The sequence below is a fragment of the Sycon ciliatum genome, chromosome 1 (assembly GCF_964019385.1).
Source record: "Sycon ciliatum chromosome 1, ocSycCili1.1, whole genome shotgun sequence".
Lineage (NCBI taxonomy): Eukaryota > Metazoa > Porifera > Calcarea > Leucosolenida > Sycettidae > Sycon > Sycon ciliatum.
Genome location: NC_088643.1, coordinates 40,881,786 through 40,899,335, shown reverse-complemented (window position 1 = coordinate 40,899,335; position 17,550 = coordinate 40,881,786). Strand labels below are relative to the sequence as shown.

The following is a 17,550-nucleotide window of genomic DNA, read 5'->3' as shown; positions in this document are numbered from 1 at the left end:
AGGTCATCAAGGCAAAAAAGCATAGCGTAGGGCCCTGAGCTTCCAAGCTCTCTCGTTAAACAGTATTCTTTATCCGATGCAAGGGGAAAGTATACATGTACACACCGGGTACTTTACATTAAGTTAGTGTAACGTTCCACTGTATAACGGTAGCATTAGCAGAAGTAACAGCAGCAGCAGCAGCGCCGGCATAAGCATCAGAAGCAGCAGCAGTGAAATTGAGGCAAGACAACAAAGATTACTGAGACTGAAACACAGTAGAAGTACAGACATTGCCGAAAAGGCATTCTAGTGATTCTACCATGCAAGCCTGTACAAGTACATGTAAGCAGGCACAATCCACTGCCAAGAACACACAAGATCTTCATCACATGACCATCAATAGCAAAAAGATGCCATGTAGCCTCGGAGGGCGGTCAAGAAACCTTTAGCTAGGTGTGCCACCATAGCTCTCTGTCAGACTAAGGGTGTAGGTAATAGTTGTAACACAATTGAACTAACCCTGGTAGTGGTGAGGAGGATGACCAGTCAAACGCATCCATGTCCGGCCAGGTTTGATGTGCCCTGACTAGCAAACAGCATGCCTCCCTGATCTTGCCACTGGACAGTGATTGTGTCATTTCCTCAATGACCCTGTTGCACACAAACGCACACCCATACACACCCACACACACACGCAGAGTTTTATTTGTAGCAAGTCAACTGCATACACAATTCACTGACAATCTACCAGGAAGAATTCACAATCTGAAAGTTTGTCCAATGCACAGTGCAGGGTGGCATGGAGAATAATCATAACAGGCGAGCATAACTCACCGTTCAGCATTCTTCTCACACTCTGGGTCAAACAGGAAATCAAGTTGCTGGTCCATTCTTAGAACATCAGCATCAGCATGCATTGTGTCATCACCAGACTCCTCGCCTTCTTCCTCTTCCTTCTCCTCCTCTCCCTCGCTGCCATCATCACCAATGGATATCTTCATCTTGTCCATGGCCTCGACAAGATTCTTCTCCACGTCCGACGACATGACCTCCCACTGGCGCTCCGGCAACATGACTGAAAAAAAAAAAAAAAAAAAAAACAATTTTTGAAACGTGTTCATTTACACTAGGACTTCATCGGAGCAAATTAGCAAATTCTTCTCCTGACCCATAGTCGCATACATACACACATACATACATACATGCGCGCGCGCACACACACACACGCGCGTGCGCGCACACACACACACACACACACACACGTGCGCGCATGCACACGCACACACACACACACACACACACACACACACACACACACTACTACTACTACTACTAGCAGCATGACTGCCCAGAGGGGCAAGTGTCACCCCTATGGAAAGGGGACCAGAAAACGGGACACGGATCACAAGCAGGACCGCGAATGTCTGGCTAGATCCTGCTGCCGGCGGAAATTGCGTTTACAACGTGGGCAGCTGAGGGGCAGAGCTGCTCTCTCAGCAGCAGATGGTCTCGCACCACGATTGCAGTTGTGACGCTTGAACCCGGCCGCAGAACGGAAGCATCGCTGACATGTTGGGCAGTGCTGCTGGCAACAAGCTGAAAGTGGCACAGACAGACTGACTGTTGGTGTAGGAGAACTCGTGACAGGCTGGCATCGATGAACAGAGTAGCCACCCTTGCTGCGGAACCACCTCTGGCAGTTCTGGCATTGCACTGATCCACGCTGGAGCTGGATGGGAAGCCGTCTCTGAGTGGTGCACTTGTGCCGCGTTCTATCTGAGACCCGTGAGAAGTTCCGGTCACACACTGCGCAATGCACAGACTTGGGCATGGTGGAACTCGACTGAGGGGCAACCCGTACTTCCCTCCACTGTTGGCGGTCCTGAGCAAGGATGAACCACTGAGATGGCTGTTGCAGTGCAACCTTGAGGTCGGTCATCACCGTGTCTTTCCACCGTCGCCGGGGACCACAAAACGGCCGAGGCACAGGTAGCCACCCAAAGAGGAGTTGGAGGGGGGTGCGATCCTCATCCATACGCGCAACGTGCCCAGTCCATTCCAGACGCCGATTGCGGAGGCGTGTAGACATCAGTACTGGGTCTCCCCAACGGTTCCGCAGGTCTGTGGATGACAGCCGCTCGGACCACTGACGAGGCTTGGTGATGCTGAGGACAGTCCGGATGCATTGATGGTGGAATTTATCCAAACTTCTGATATCCCGTTGGAGTGGGGTCCAACACTCTCCGCCATACAGTAATATTGAGGAAACGCAGGCCATGTACAGGTGGCGTTTACTAGAGAGGGACAGAGATCTGTCAGTGAATACCTTCTGGAGGGCTCCGAAGGCTTTTGAGGCTTCGGCAATACGGCGCTTGATGTCGGATGAAGAACGACTGTCAGGGGTCACTATGGATCCTAGGTAGGTGAACTTCGGCACGGCTTCGATAGTGCCAAGGGGGAGAACGATGTCAGCCGAGTCTTCAGCAGAGACCCCATGGCCCGCCGTCATGATCTTCGTCTTGGCGATGCTCACAGTTAGTCCAAATTCTCGGGCAACACTACAGAAGAGCTCCACACCAAACTCAGCATCACTACGGCATTCAGACACGAGAACGGCATCATCAGCATACTCCAGGTCACTAACAGACAGTGACTCGCCAGCCCTGCGCGATGATGAGCGGGGGTAGAGTTGGCCATCGATGGAAAACTGGATGCTGACAGAGTGACTACGACCTGCATCCTTTAGTCGGGTACGCCATGTCTCAACAACCGCCCCGAAGTACAGGTTAAAGAGAACGGGTGCCATGACACATCCTTGTCGGAGACCATTAACCACAGGGAACTCATCAGAGGTGGAGTTGCCAACTCGGACCGAGGCAGAGGTAGAGGTGTGGAAAGCCTTAATCAGGGCCACTAGCTGTTGCGGGACCCCAAGTCGGCCCAAGGCCACCCAGAGAGCAGCGCGTGGTACAGAATCGTACGCCTTTTTCAAATCCACAAACACACAGAAGAGCTGCTGACGATGTTCGTATGCTTTCTCGATTAGCTGGCGGAGCGAGAAGATGGCATCAACACAGCCCCTGCCTGGCCGAAAGCCGCTCTGGGACTCTGGGAGTTCCGACTCAGCCAACAACTGCAGGCGATCTTGAATCATGCGGCCACACACCTTGCCAACAACATCAAGAAGGGCAATACCCCGCCAATTATCACATTTGGACAGGTCGCCCTTCTTGGGAACAGGAACCAACTCGGCATCGCGCCATTCCTGCGGAACAGTGGCCGTCGTCCAAGCAAGTTGGACGAGATCCAGCAATGCGTCCAGGGAATCATGGCCACCTGCTTTCACAAGCTCGGGGACTATACGCGAGGAACCTCCAGCTTTGCCATTTGCAAGGTGTCTGATGGCGACGACAAGGTCTTCCATTGTTGGTGTGACTGCCAGAGACTCGTCAGGCTCACGTTGAGGGATGTTAGCAACGGTGGAGGCATTGAAGGTACTGGGGACATTGAGCAAGTTCGAGAAGTGAGTGGACCAGCAGTCTTCCTGCTCCTCCAAAGACGTGCAAACTATGCCCTCAGCATTACGGACCGGATGGATGGTGACGGATCGGAGTCCTGAATAGCACCGTTGAATGTCTCGGATGGCGGACCAAACGTGCTTACCACTAAATTTGCCACGCTCCACAGTGCTAGCTCTCTGCTCCAACCATGCACTCTTCGCTGCACCAACTGCGGTACGACATCTACCTCGGACATCGAGGAAGCGGCGGTGGTCCGCTGGCAGCTCTGATTGATGCCACTGTTGATGGAGGCGTGTGCGCTCAGCAAAAAGAGGTTGGAGGATGTCTGCTGCTGCTAGGAACCAGTCTGGTTGTAGTCGAACGGGTTTGCCCAGGTGTGCCTCAGCGCTGGAGGTCAAGGCAGATTTGTATGCCGACCACTTGGCATCAACGGTATCAGCTGGCCCAGATGATTGCAGATGGTGTTGCACACCGGAGGCGAATTGGAGCCGAGTAGCCTGCACGGCATTAGATTGTTCGTCGGTCATACCAGGGCGGGTCATGAGAGCTTGGATATTAAAGCGTGAACGCCGTGCTACTCCGGTGCGAAAGTTGACGGTGTACGACAGACAGAACGATAAGCATACAAGATTGTGGTCGGTACTACACTCCGCACTACGGATAACGCGGCAGTCTGTGCAGGCTAGCAGATCTTGCCGCCTGACAATGGCATAATCGATACAGTGCCACTTCTTCGACCGTGGGTGCTGCCATGTATACTTGTGGATACGCTTCTTGGCAAACCAGGTGTTGCACACAGTGAGGCTGTTGCATGTCAAGAACTGGAGCAGTTCCAGTCCAGCGTGGTTCGTTTCCCCTATCCCATTATCTCCACAAGTCCCATACCATGGATCAGCACTCTGGATGAGACCAACCCGTGCATTGAAGTCGCCAAGGATAATCAATTGTTGACTTGGTGGCACTGAGTTTACGCTCGCTTGCAGGGATGCAAAAAATTCATTTTTGGACTCCCTACTTGATCTGAAAGTTGGAGCGTAGCATGCAATCACATTGATCCAGGTGTTTTTGTTTCCGTGGTGGACGAACTTCAACTTGCATTGTGCAATTCTCGACGATACCGCCGTCCATTGGTTTCCTCCTGCCGAGAAAGCGTTCCGTGCACGGCCTCTCAGGACGATGCAGACTCCTTCTCCGCGTTTGAAATTTTCAGATGGTACGGGACGTCCAGACGACAATACGATCGAATCCGCGACATTGTAGATCTCAGCTCCAAACCACTTCGATTCCTGAAGTCCAGCCACTTCGATGTCGAGTCTCTTCAGCTCATTTATGACAGTATTGATCTTCCTGTCCTCGACTACTCTATGTCCAGACGCAGCAGTTTCGATTGGGCCGTCAGCATTCACGAGAGTTCTGACATTCCACGAAGCGAATTTTAGTAGAGAATCGCTTCTGCGGGGGGGATCCTGCCTGCGACGACGTCGCCCATTTTCTGGTTGCTGAAAAGCTGAGGATGGTAGAGGCGACATCCGAGGGGTAGCTAGCCCACTGCGGATGGAGGACGGAGAGCGGCGCGCCAGTGACAATATCAAAATTTAAATTGTCCTGGAAGACGCGCCGTGAGCCTCTCCGACCTGTATTTCTATCTGGACGCCAGGGGCTCTCCTAGCAAGGCTAGGAGAGCCCTGGGGGGCGAGAACTAACTTAGGGAGAGCTCCAAGTAAGTAGAAGACGGGAACTAGACAGAGCCTCAAAAGATCAAACTGACCTCAAGAGACTCAACTCAACACACACACACACACACACACACACACACACACACACACACACACACACACACACACACACACACACACACACACACTGAGCGACTGCAGATTGGGAAGAGCAGAGCCAATATTAATGGGATTGATACACACCAAATTCTACATTCATGGCAATCAGAAACCTAACGACTACAATTTTTTTAAAGTGAACTCACCTGGTGCATCATCAGATTCTTTCGAATTTGCTGCCTGCTCCAAGTCCAACAAACGTTTCTTTTCTCGAGTCTCTTGTTGCTTCAATTCATCGATAGACAACTGCAAGAGACCAGCCACACAACAAAGAAAAGCAAAGATACCCATGTACAAACAGTTGTTCCAACAGGAGAAGAATTTGTTCTCGTATTCCCCATCAAACAAACACGTCATACTGTACATCAGGAGATGATTATCATTATATGAGAGCAGTGTATCCTGCAGATGAACTCTTGTTGAACTGTGGACACAGCCAGCAGAACCAAACAGATCCAGTCAAGATGCCAACTAAATCGCTAATCATTCTGCCAAGAGCTGGCAAGTGTGTGTGTGTGTGTGTGTGTGTGTGTGTGTGTGTGTGTGTGTGTGTGTGTGAACGAAGACTCAGTTTGTAGTTGTTGGCCCCGGCATCACGCCTACTGACCGCGCTCCCCTCCAACTTGGTCAAGCGGAGGTGGAATGCGTACCGCATTTCAAATACCTCGGTTCTGTAGTGGACAGCGGTTGCCGTTCGTCCCGGGACATCGCCGCAAGGATTGCCCAAGCCTCCAGGGCCTGCGGTGCTCTTCGGAGGTCTGTATTCTCCAATCCACATCTGCTGATGCACACCAAGCGGTGCGTATTCAATGCTTGCGTTCTGTCCCTGCTGTTGTATGGCTCTGAGTGCTGGACGCCCCTTCAACATGACCTGCAGAAGCTCTCAACCTTCAGCATGAGGTGCATCCGATCCATCCTCGGGGTCTCTCGAAGCCGGATGTGGGACAAACACATCACCAACGAAGAGCTGCTGGTGCGCTGGGGAGACTCCGAGACGATTAAAGACAAAATTGCACATCGGCGGTTGGAGTGGTTGGGGCATGTGGCGCGGATGCCGGACAACCGCATCCCAAAACAGGTACTGTTTGGCTCCTTCTTGCAGCGTCGCCCAGCACATGGCCCACGCCGCAGATGGAAGGACTGTGCTGTCCGGGATCTACGTGCCCGTGGCGTGGAGGCATCATGGTATGATGTTGCATGTGAGTCCCGCGCGGGGTGGCGCAACACCTACCAAGAGCCTGACAATGTGCCTGAGCCTCCGCCCCGAGTGGTATGTACGGTATGCGGACGGGATTTTGCACGGAAAGGAGACATGGCTCGGCATAAGTGTCTGGAGGAGCGTGCGCGGCCTGTGTCTGAGCAGCGGGGCGCCAGTCAGTGCGGGCGGTGTGGGCGGTGGCTGAGAAGCCGCGGTGGCTTGGTCCGGCATGTGTGTGCCTCAACGGTGGATGCCGCAGTGCCACCTGGAACTACCGGAACGTCGGCACCGGCGGAGGGATGTTGTGCCGCGCATTGTGACGGGTGTGGTCGCTGCTTTCGCGGTGTCCGGGGACGGGGAAGGCATCGCTGTTCAAGGGTGGCGCATAGACCAACAGCAGAGGAGCGCTCAGCCTTTCAGCACGTGTGCATATGCGGCAAGCGGATGCGACTACCCGTGCACCTGGAGCGTCATCGGGCGTCGTGTCCTCTCTCTCTCTCTTCTCAAGTTTCCCAGTGATGGGATCACGTGACCCTTTTGCGGCAGTGACTCTACAGGACAGGGACAGGTGTGTGTGTGTGTGTGTGTGTGTGGGTGTGTGTGTGTGTGTGTGTGTGTGTAGGGACACACTGGCCAGAAAAAGCCACTTCATAGCTGTGCGGTGTAGACCAGGCTGAATAGTGGCGGTCAATTGTTCAGCCTTGCAAGCTGTTGAATGGTGCAATCCCAGCACAAGTTGCTATGGCTCTGCTGTAGCATCGCTATCATCGCCTCCGGCGATGGGCGTGAAAAGGTGAAAAAGTGTGTGTACGAGTGTGTTGGAGTGTGTTTGTGTGTAAACTGGACAGACATCTGATGTGTGGCTTACAAGTACATGTACAATGTAGTATACCCCGGATATTTTGTCTTAGTACAGGAATGTGACATTTTGACTCTGAGAGCGGGCACAGCTTACACCCTGGAAAGTTCGGTACAATCAGCGCAGTCAAGAGTACATAACCCCCAAGAGTGTGCAACTCCAGCTATGGGGTCTGCGACGGCAGAACTTCACATCACGTGATGAACCCGTACACATTATTTGCACTCTGTGCATGATAGATACAGGGTTGTACGCAACCCAGCTTTGGGTACAACTCTCTTGTGGTCACTTTGCACTGTTTGCCAGCATAACCTTTTGAACCATGTCACGTGATGTGAAGTTCTGCCGTCGCAGCACACCATAGAGGTTGTGCAGGCAGTTGCACACTCTTGGGGGTTATGTACTCTTGGCGCAGTCAATGATGCACACACACACACACCTTTGCGGCGAACGGGTTCCCTCTTAGCATGGCAGTAAGCAGTTGAACAGCGGAGCGACGAACAAACGCTGACTTGTCCTGAAGCCTGCCAATAGTTAGATCCAAGAGTGTTTGCTGGCGAGAAAGTGGTATCACCTAAATATATCAAGAAAATCAAGAAGAAACGGAAGCAAATTCTGAAAATTATCAAGGAGGGAGCCTGCAACTAGCCAAGAGTGTCTGCATTTCAAGAGTGTCGCCAATGATGAAGGGAAGAGAAACGAAACTGGTATGACTTCAAAGGATTGGTGCCGCAAGCCACCTGCTCTTGTATTGTTGTAGCTAACTACCTACAGCTGTAGCCAACTATCACACACAATACATTGAGATCAACTATCACACACAATACATTGAGATCAACTATCACACACAATACATTGAGATCAACTATCACACACAATACATTGAGATCAACTATCACACACAATACATTGAGATCAAAAAGCACCGGATAAAACTGGCAACCCTCTTCAACAAACAGCTACACGTACTTCAAATCCTCCATTTGTCTGCCATGGCAACGAGCAGCCAGAACCCCTACAAGAAGTAGTGCAAATGATCGCCACTAGTGCAAAGATACAGATCAGGTTAACCCTAGTTTCAACAACTGCCCATGAGACCAGTCTATCACAGTCTTCGGATGCAGGCAGTGGCAGGCTCAGAAACCAGAGCAAACCTTGCACATTCCACACATGATGTCCTAAAGAATAACGGTCTTATGTAGACCAAGTGGTTGCGGAAACCAGGTGGTCTCTTGACCTGGATTCGCATGTACTTCGCAATTACACTTTCCAATGTACATGTACTCATGCTAGCAGCTTATCTCACCTTGCCATTGCAAAGCTTCAGCCAGAGCTGCAGGCACTTGCTGCGTACAAAAGCATGTACGTCGTGAATGTGTTCCTGGCATCAGCAAGCAACGACAACACCACACAATCAGAATCTGAATTCGTAGAATAAAAGCTACGTATGTTGGAATTTGTGAATTGCTGTCATTCTCAATGACAATCTAACCATCCAACTGCTGCATCGCCAACACAGGGTATAGTCGTGACTCGTGACTCATGATAAAGTTTAAAGCACCCTCCAATTACTAGATGTATTCCTCGACGAGGTCACACAAACCGAGGTAGGTATGAAATGAGGTTCTGCGGTATGACATCTTGCACAAAGCAAGTGCAGGTAGTGTGGTGAAGTACCTGCAAGACTCCTGCTCTGTTACTGAGCAGATAAGTCACTCTCTTGGTGATCGAGAGGCACAGCACCAAGTGGGTGGCGCAGTGCGAGTAAAGGACATATCTGGACCCAATGACATGTACCTACGCACACATACCTCCAACTTATCCAGGAACTGGTCACGGGTGTTGCGCTGTGATAGATCTCCTCCAGGTTGACTTAGAACTTGAAGTGAGATTTCACACATCGTAGATAGGACAGCATTGCGCATTCCATACGCCTGTAGTGCCACCAGAAGCACAGCATACTGGTGGTTACCAATCAACCATTTTAATGTGCACATATACAGTGTACATCAGGACATTCAATAACAAAATGGATCAGACACAGACAGCTACAAGTACACACAACACACAAACACACACACACACACACACACAGCAGCAGCAGCAGCAGCAGCTTACCTCTTCATCTAGCAACGGCAGCAGAATGCTGATTGATGGCAGAATAACAGCTGGGACACGTTCGGCGGTCTCAATGAGGAAGATACCCAGCGCTCTGCTACTGCTTGTGTCTCTACCCAGTTCACTGCCATCCATACGAGTGATTTCTCTACAGTCACAACAGCCACGCCACACACATGCAAAGCACAGACACAGACACACATACACACATGTGTACACAAACACACACACACACACACGCGCGCCCGCACGCATGCACACACACACACACACATGGAGATGCAGACAGACATACAGAGATTACAGACAGACAAACACACACATACTTCAAAGTACACAAACAGACATACGCACATATGAAGGCAGTAATTGTGATAGTAATCAGAACACGGGATAGCTGGCAGTTCATCTCAACGCTTCACAGACCCGCTAAATACAATTACATGAACTATATAGTAGTGGCGCGAGCCAGCGCACACAAAAAGGGGGCTGACGTACTTGCACTTGAAACTGAGAAAAAGCACTTCAAAGTTTGAAGTGCGTTTTGGGTGGATTTTGAAGTTGAGTCGCTGCGATTCTGTATAATCTCGCGCGTTTTCGCAATTTTGCGCAGGTCGATGACACGAGAATGGGGCTGACGGTCTAAGCTTTCCACCAGTCTTTAGATTTTGCAAATCGGTCCTCGCGTTGCTGAGATTCGTTTGTTTGAAGCTGCGCTTGTTTTCTTGAGAGAGCTTCTTTCTCAACCTTTTTTTATCTCGCTCTTGCCATGAGTCGAAGAATAGTCTTCACTGTCGATGAAGCTCTTGCTGACGTGCTCAGGGAGTGCGAAGATGAGTTTCATGGCGATCCTGAGAGTAGCTCTGACAGCTCTGTCGCTCCACTTCAAGATTCTGGTCAGGAAATTGCTGAACAGGGCGTAGAATCGCAAGTTGACACTGACGACGCAGACCAACTCCACTACCTCAACTCCAGGGTGAACTCCGATGTTGCAACAGCGAACTACCTGCATGTAGAGCCTCAAAGCGACTCTGATGAGGCTGGAGTTATCGCTGATGAAGAAAATCTAACAGTGGAAGACGAAGCAATAGTGGAGAACGTCCCTGCTGCTGCTGCTGCTCCTGAATTTGCTCAGCTCCAGAATTGTGGATGCAGCAAGAACTGCCTCCGTAAGTTTGACAGAGTAACTCTTGAGCAGTCAACACTAAACATGAGGGAAATGGAGAAAAGTGAGAGCGATACCGTGCTATTGGGAATTTAGGAGTCCTGCCGCCACAATACCAGTCAGAACGCGCACGGGGGAAAGCGTCGCCGCGAGTCCTTCGCCTACAGCTTCCACGGTGTCGAGGTGTGTGTTAGTGCGTTTCGCTACGCGTACGACATCGGCAAGAAGCATTTGTATGGTCTGCAGTAGCACCTGGAGAAACACGGACTGGTGCCCAGGGTCCATGGCAATACAGGCAGGCGACCACATAATGCGCTCATGTACGCTAACGTGAAGAGATGCGTTCAGTTCATCAACAACCATGCAGAAGTCAACGGTGGAGAAAAGTGAGAGCGATACCGTGCTATTGGGAATTTTGGAGTCCTGCCGCCACAATACCAGTCAGAACGCGCACGGGGGAAAGTGTCGCCGCGAGTCCTTCGCCTACAGCTTCCACGGTGTCGAGGTGTATGTTAGTGCGTTTCGCTACGCGTACGACATCGGCAAGAAGCGTTTGTATGGTCTGCAGTAGCACCTGGAGAAACACGGACTGGTGCCCAGGGTCCATGGCAATACAGGCAGGCGACCACATAATGCGCTCATGTACGCTAACGTGAAGAGATGCGTTCAGTTCATCAACAACCATGCAGAAGTCAACGGCATTCCGCATCCAGCCCCGCTGCGTGGACGTGATGATGCTCATCCAGTGTTCTTGCCTGCTACCCAAACATACAAGAGCGTACATGCCTTGTACAAGGAATCTTGCGCGGCAGCCCAAGTTGAGATCATCGGTGAATCATCGTTCCGCTCCATTTGGCATAGTTGTTTGCCCAACATCAAGTTTATGACGCCACGCACCGATGTATGCTCGACGTGCAAGCAGCTGCGCAGAGCCGTTATGTCAGCAGTCTCAGAAGCGGACAAATTGAAGGCCTGTGACACTCTCTCCAGCCACATCACCCATGCGCAAGCTGAGCGGCAATACTACAAAACAAAAAAACATTGGATGCCAGGGCTGAAATGGAACAGCCAACAGGAGAGCAGCGAAAATGTGTGCATTACACGTGTGATTTTGCGCAGAATGTGTTTCTCCCTCAAACAGCTCGTCAAGAAGGACCACTCTACTTCAAGACACCATTCAAGGTCCAGCTGTTCGGCGTATGCTGCGAAGCGATTCCGCGGCAGGTGAATTACCTTCTGGGAGAGGCCGATACCATTGGCGAGGATGGCAAAAGTCTCATAATCCAAGCACCGTCGTGTCCCTGCTCCACCACTACTTCGCCGTTCACGGTTTAGGTGAGGACCAATGCTTTCTCCATGCCGACAACTGCGCCGGGCAGAATAAAAATCGCACTGTGATGGCTTATCTTGCGTGGAGGTGTATCACTGGCCTCCATCAGCGTATCAGCCTGTCCTTCATGATCACCGGACACACACGCTGCCTGGTGGATGGTCTGTTTGGTCTTCTGAAGCAAAAGTATCGCCGATCAGATATCTTCACCTTGCCACAGCTTGCCTCCGTAGTGAACAACAGCACTGCTGCCAACGTTGCTCAACTTGCAGCTGGGTCGACAATTACCTGGTACGAGTGGGACCGCTTCCTGCCCGACTTCTTCCGGCCAATCCCAGCCGTGAGCCAGATGCACCACTTCACCTTCACTGCTGCCACACCAGGCATGGTTGAAGTGCAGAAGGGCATTGGCGGAAACAGTGACTCTGTTGACATGCTGAAGACCACCGTGCAGGCAGTGCAAGATGCAGGCTTACCACCGGTCATTGCACCTGGAGGTATGAGCAGAGCTCGTCGCCAGTACTTGCACAAAGAAATCCGTCCGTTTGTGAAAGAGCAGCTCAGGGATGACCTATGCCCACCAGTCAGTGACTAGACAATTAGAGAGCCGTAACTGTACAGTTCTTATCGTGTGCTCTTCTGTAACTGTATAATATTCACACCATGTTGCCGATGAACACAATCGCGGAAATTGGCTGCTTACGGGCCAAGACTGTGCATGTGTGTGGTCTTAGTCGAAAATGCTGATTATGCCTCTTCTGTGTTGGTCCAAACTAGGCATTAAAGTGCACTCTGTACATCATGAATATGCTTCAAATGCTTCATCAAGAAAATAGTGTCAGCTTATGTACAATGTCTAGAACAGACAATCATTTTTTTCTTTGCATCGCAAAGTGCGATACTTGCCAACAGACCACCTGGCACTAAAACACCTATAACATTGCAACGAAAAGAGATTTTTTGATGCGGTTTTTTGCAAAAGATTTCTGAAACATGTTGGAGTAACACTAGATAGTCAGCTCGAAATCTCAGATTTTAGAGGTTAACCCCCTTTTCGCATGCTCTGGCTTTTAAATTATTACAGTCTGAGCACACTTGCTGGAACTGCATGCTGTGCAACCCCATTGTCGTACCTTGGTTGGTACAGGATTGGTAGCTGAGAATGGGAGCAAAAGCATTTACTTCGAAGTATACTTGCTTCAGTCCTATCAGGCACTAACACAACAAATGCAAGAGCTGGTACAAATGCAAGAGCTGGTACAAATGCATGAAGGCAAGTGGCTCAGCTAAAGCGCATCGTCTTGCTTATGTAGCGGGAGTCATTTCACAGCCTGTCCTTTACCGTAAGGCTTCGGCTACACTCCGTCAAAAATGCTGCGTCAGCGTCTGAATCATGAGTTTTCCATGGCAACTGACGAAAACTCGAGAAATTTGAGCATCTGATGCGAGCACATCGACTGTGTTGCCGCTCACGCTGCAAGCACTTGCATGAAAACTAGTGTCTTTTGAAGAAAAAATAGCGTACTGTACCGTACTCTATCGTAGCGATTTGGTTCGCCACAGAGTGGTTTTGTGAAGTGGGTCAGGCCGCGACGGCAAAAGAAAAAAATGCAGTGTGACTCCACATCAGCGTTCAGGGCTGGGGTTTGACGCTGCGTCCAGCATCGAACTTGACGCAGTGTGACCAGGGCCTAAAGAGGGAACCTTATTCGCCAGTTTTAGCTCGGGATGCTCAAGCACTGGAATATGTGCGACTGAGAACGTTTGCAATTTGACTCAAGTAGGACTGTCTAAACGGTACACGTGGATATAAAACTTTGGTTTCGCAGTGCTTAAGAGCAAATGATTTCCCTACATTTCACGCGAGGCAGAACCTCTCTATTTTCTGGTTTACAGTAGACACAGAAGAACCATAGTGTGTATTGAGCAGAAAAAGACAGTTGCCTCACCGGATAGCTTCCGTGACCACCACTTTGCCGTTGAACTCCTTTACAAACAGCTCCATGGCGATGGCCATGGGTGTGGCCAGGTGCTCACCGATGTGTTGCAGTAGCTGTACAATCTTCAAACTGGCACCTGGCACAGAGCATGCACGCATGCACAAACACGTCACACACACACACACATACACACATGCACGCACGCACGCGCACGCACACACACACACACACACATCTTTGCACCTTTGCCGGGAAAGAAGGCTTGGCTAACCGCAACATATCCGTAAAACTAGAACACTAGTAGTCATCTCCCACCCTTGGTAGGTGTGGGAAATAGCATCAGTGCATGTCGTGGCAATCTAAAAGAGGAGTTAAAACACAACAGCTTCATTTTCGATTACTAGTAGCGTACACCACCCAAAGCTATACCCATATTTACAGAAGCAACAACTAGACACAGGATTAGATGTTGTTGGTATCCATCACTCAAAAGGAAAGAGTACTACAACTGCCTGTGTATAGCATACAGCCATGTACATGCCGCCAGCAAGGTGACGTGGCAATGGCAGCTGCTCATCCAAACAAGAAACTTACCAAGGGCATGGCTATAGTTCTGAATGAAGATGCCAAGAAGATGGAAGATGCTGTCACGCACATCCTTGTCCTTCGTCGATGCTGGGTTCTCCAGAAGCTTGTAGCAGCATTCCGTCACCAGACTTCGGGATGAGCATACAGAATAGCGTAAGAATACAGTTACACATGATGATACATGATGGTCGATGGTCTACCACCTCATGGCACATATATACATCACCCTGGGCAGGCAAATAGTCAGTCAGTTGGGTTTTAATTCGTAAGTCACCACTTTAAACAACACAACAAAAAGTGCAAATGGCAGGAGGAGAGAGAGAGAGAGAGAGAGAGAGAGAGAGAGAGAGAGAGAGAGAGAGAGAGAGAGAGAGAGAGAGAGAGGGAGAGAGAGAGGGAGAGAGAGAGGGGGAGAGAGAGAGAGAGAGAGGGAGAGAGAGAGAGAGAGAGAGAGAGAGAGAGAGAGAGAGAGAGAGAGAGAGAGAGAGAGAGAGAGAGAGAGAGAGAGAGAGAGAGAGGGAGAGAGAGAGAGAGAGGAGAGAGAGAGAGAGAGAGAGAGAGAGAGAGAGAGAGAGAGAGAGAGAGAGAGAGAGAGAGAGAGAGAGAGAGAGAGAGACAGGAGACAGAGAGAGAGAGAGGATACAGAGAGAGTGAGTTTCAACTCACTTCACAAACTCCACTTCAACCACTGGTGTCTCCCACAGCTGTGGTAAATCGAGCTGACAGATCTGCAGCAGCACACGTAGTCCTTCACCACGCTGTGTGTCCCAAGACATCTCGCCTCCAGCTGAAGCCGCAGTCTTCTTCTTGCCCTTTCGACCCTGAAGAGAGACATTGCGACAAAGGCAAATAAATGTACCTTGTACCCAACAACTATCTGCTGTGTACCATCGGCTGTGATTGTAAAGTTCAACATGGCTGGCATGGAACATCCGTCAGCAGCACTGCTCCCCACAGTGGCAACATGAACCAACCTATCAATGCATCCAAAGGCAGTTGGGTACTAGTAGTACATGTACCGACAGGCTGCAGCCAGCACTATAGGGAGAATATGACATCATAGCGATGTCATTGTGGTAAGGTGTGTGCTGCGTACTAGTGCGTACTAGTAGTCCACTAAAAGGTTTCTACAATTATTTTGCAATCAAAATACCTTTGTCGTTGCACCGGTAGTGATAGGTGCTTGGGTAGCCTGCATCTCGAAACACCCAATGAACTGTACAAGCAGGTAGACGGTCATCTGCAAGGAAGCACAGGAAGAAGGATGCCTTGTTTAAGTAATGACACCAGGTATGCAGACAATGCTATCTACAATGTAGCAGACAAATAGACAAGATTAGTGCAACCGGCAAATAAATGTACATGCTAAGGCATAAAATGATACCACACGGGTGTTACAACAGTGTAGCAGTGGGAAATACATTCATCACCTTGAGGATGATTTGCCATTTCTGACGATCACCTGGCGATGAACTCTTTGACAGAATCGAAGTCAACTCTCTTAGCAAATCTGACGATACTGTACCAGGGAAAACAACCAGAACGCGTTGCAAGACACTCAGTCTTCGTAGTCGCCATGACGCAACAAAAAAGAACTACCGCAAACAGCACGAAATCCCGACCTGTCACAGCCCAACGAAGCTGAAACCATGCAGCATAAAGCTGCATAACATTTATTTATACATACCGACACTAGGACTCCTAGTAACAGCACTGGGAGTGCATATCACCTATGTTGCGCAAAAGTACATGAAAAACCACCAACACTTTACACACCAGGTTCTTTTGCAATTTATTCTTTACCCTGCCTGCGGCATGAGTAGCTGCCAATGTACATTGTAGGAAGCAATGCAACATCCAGACCACGCTTCAGCATTCGAGCACTAGCGGGAGGCAGGTAACAAATTAGTGCATGAATTGTCATTGTGGGATGCTGCACAGTGAAGACAAGGTGAAATTGCTGCTACAACGACCCCCTTACCACCAACTATAGCCTTCCAGCCGCGTGCACGAACCTCAGAATTGACAGATGGGAAGTGACTGGGTACAACAAAATAAGCAGGCAGAACAAACACACAGTGCCCTTCTGTACAACTTCTAACACACCTTCGAACACATCAAGGAGCTTCCAACAGCTAGACCTATTATATTGATTGATTTGATTGATTTTTATTTAAGGATTGTCCAAAGGCCGCAGATGGGTGTCGTGTGGAAGACAAGAAATGATTTACAGCATGGAGTAGTACGACATATTCATCACTCCTGATAAAAGATATGCTATTTCTCTGTCACTTTAAAACTTGCCCCTGCATGTGACACGTGATAAGCAGTAGGCGTCATCCAAAAAAGATTAAATCTACGACCCTACATGTAGAAATTCTGCTTGGTAGCTATCATAATGCTGTAGTATTTTTTCCCCACATCTCTACCGAAGATACATGTAGCTATGTGTGTACATGTGCTGTGCATACACATTTCGCAAAGCCAATTCTCGAACCAATGGTTTTACCTGATAAGGCTGAAAAGAGTGTCAAACGATCCAAAAATATTCTCTGGACCACCAGACCTCAGTCCCATCCAAGCATCTATTGCAAAGTAGAGAAGTAAACAGTTCCAGTGTCATTCAGGCCCCTACTGCTATCACAATTACTCAGCTGCTCATACCAGTGACTTTCGTGGCCAAGTATTCAGTGGAAACGAGTTCTCGCACCTTGTACCCGCTTCCATGACCAACAAGGTCATCTCTCACCAAGGGTATGTTGAACGCAACGGCCATGATCACAGAAAAAAGATCAGAACGCCATCACCATTGAGTTTTGGAAAGGTAAAATTTGCTCTGAGTTGAATGCTTGTGCTCCAGCTCTGCTGAGCTGCAAAAGTGCTCGCGCCACAGATTCGAAAAATAGCATGGTTCGCTGCCATGGTGATGTACTTACATACCTTTTGCACAAAAAAGTGATGAAAATCTTGAAAATGCCGTCACGACACGTGATCTGTATTCACACTTCACAGTC

General features: G+C 49.7%; 2 protein-coding genes across 2 annotated transcripts in view; both read right to left on the bottom strand.

The window, feature by feature from the left end:
* Positions 1–5,303, bottom strand: part of LOC135826013 (uncharacterized) — a 69,706-nt gene extending 64,403 nt beyond the window's left edge. The window contains exon 1 of the mRNA XM_065338648.1: positions 1,283–5,303. Within this exon, the coding sequence (XP_065194720.1) occupies positions 1,385–5,032 (3,648 nt within the window). The 5' untranslated portion in view covers positions 5,033–5,303 and the 3' untranslated portion in view covers positions 1,283–1,384. The remainder of the gene's footprint in view (positions 1–1,282) is intronic.
* LOC135826001 (condensin complex subunit 1-like) overlaps positions 1–17,400 on the bottom strand; it is a 42,329-nt gene extending 24,929 nt beyond the window's left edge. The window contains exons 1-15 of the mRNA XM_065338638.1: positions 17,201–17,400; positions 17,046–17,121; positions 16,518–16,576; positions 15,967–16,055; positions 15,690–15,776; positions 15,203–15,357; positions 14,543–14,664; positions 13,958–14,084; positions 9,514–9,661; positions 9,207–9,329; positions 8,702–8,776; positions 7,835–7,969; positions 5,485–5,584; positions 817–1,057; positions 502–633 (exon numbers count right to left, since the gene is read on the bottom strand). Coding sequence (XP_065194710.1) covers positions 502–633; positions 817–1,057; positions 5,485–5,584; positions 7,835–7,969; positions 8,702–8,776; positions 9,207–9,329; positions 9,514–9,661; positions 13,958–14,084; positions 14,543–14,664; positions 15,203–15,357; positions 15,690–15,776; positions 15,967–16,055; positions 16,518–16,576; positions 17,046–17,121; positions 17,201–17,312 — 1,781 coding nt within the window. The 5' untranslated portion in view covers positions 17,313–17,400. The remainder of the gene's footprint in view (positions 1–501; positions 634–816; positions 1,058–5,484; positions 5,585–7,834; positions 7,970–8,701; positions 8,777–9,206; positions 9,330–9,513; positions 9,662–13,957; positions 14,085–14,542; positions 14,665–15,202; positions 15,358–15,689; positions 15,777–15,966; positions 16,056–16,517; positions 16,577–17,045; positions 17,122–17,200) is intronic.
* Between the last annotated feature and the right edge of the window lie 150 nt (positions 17,401–17,550).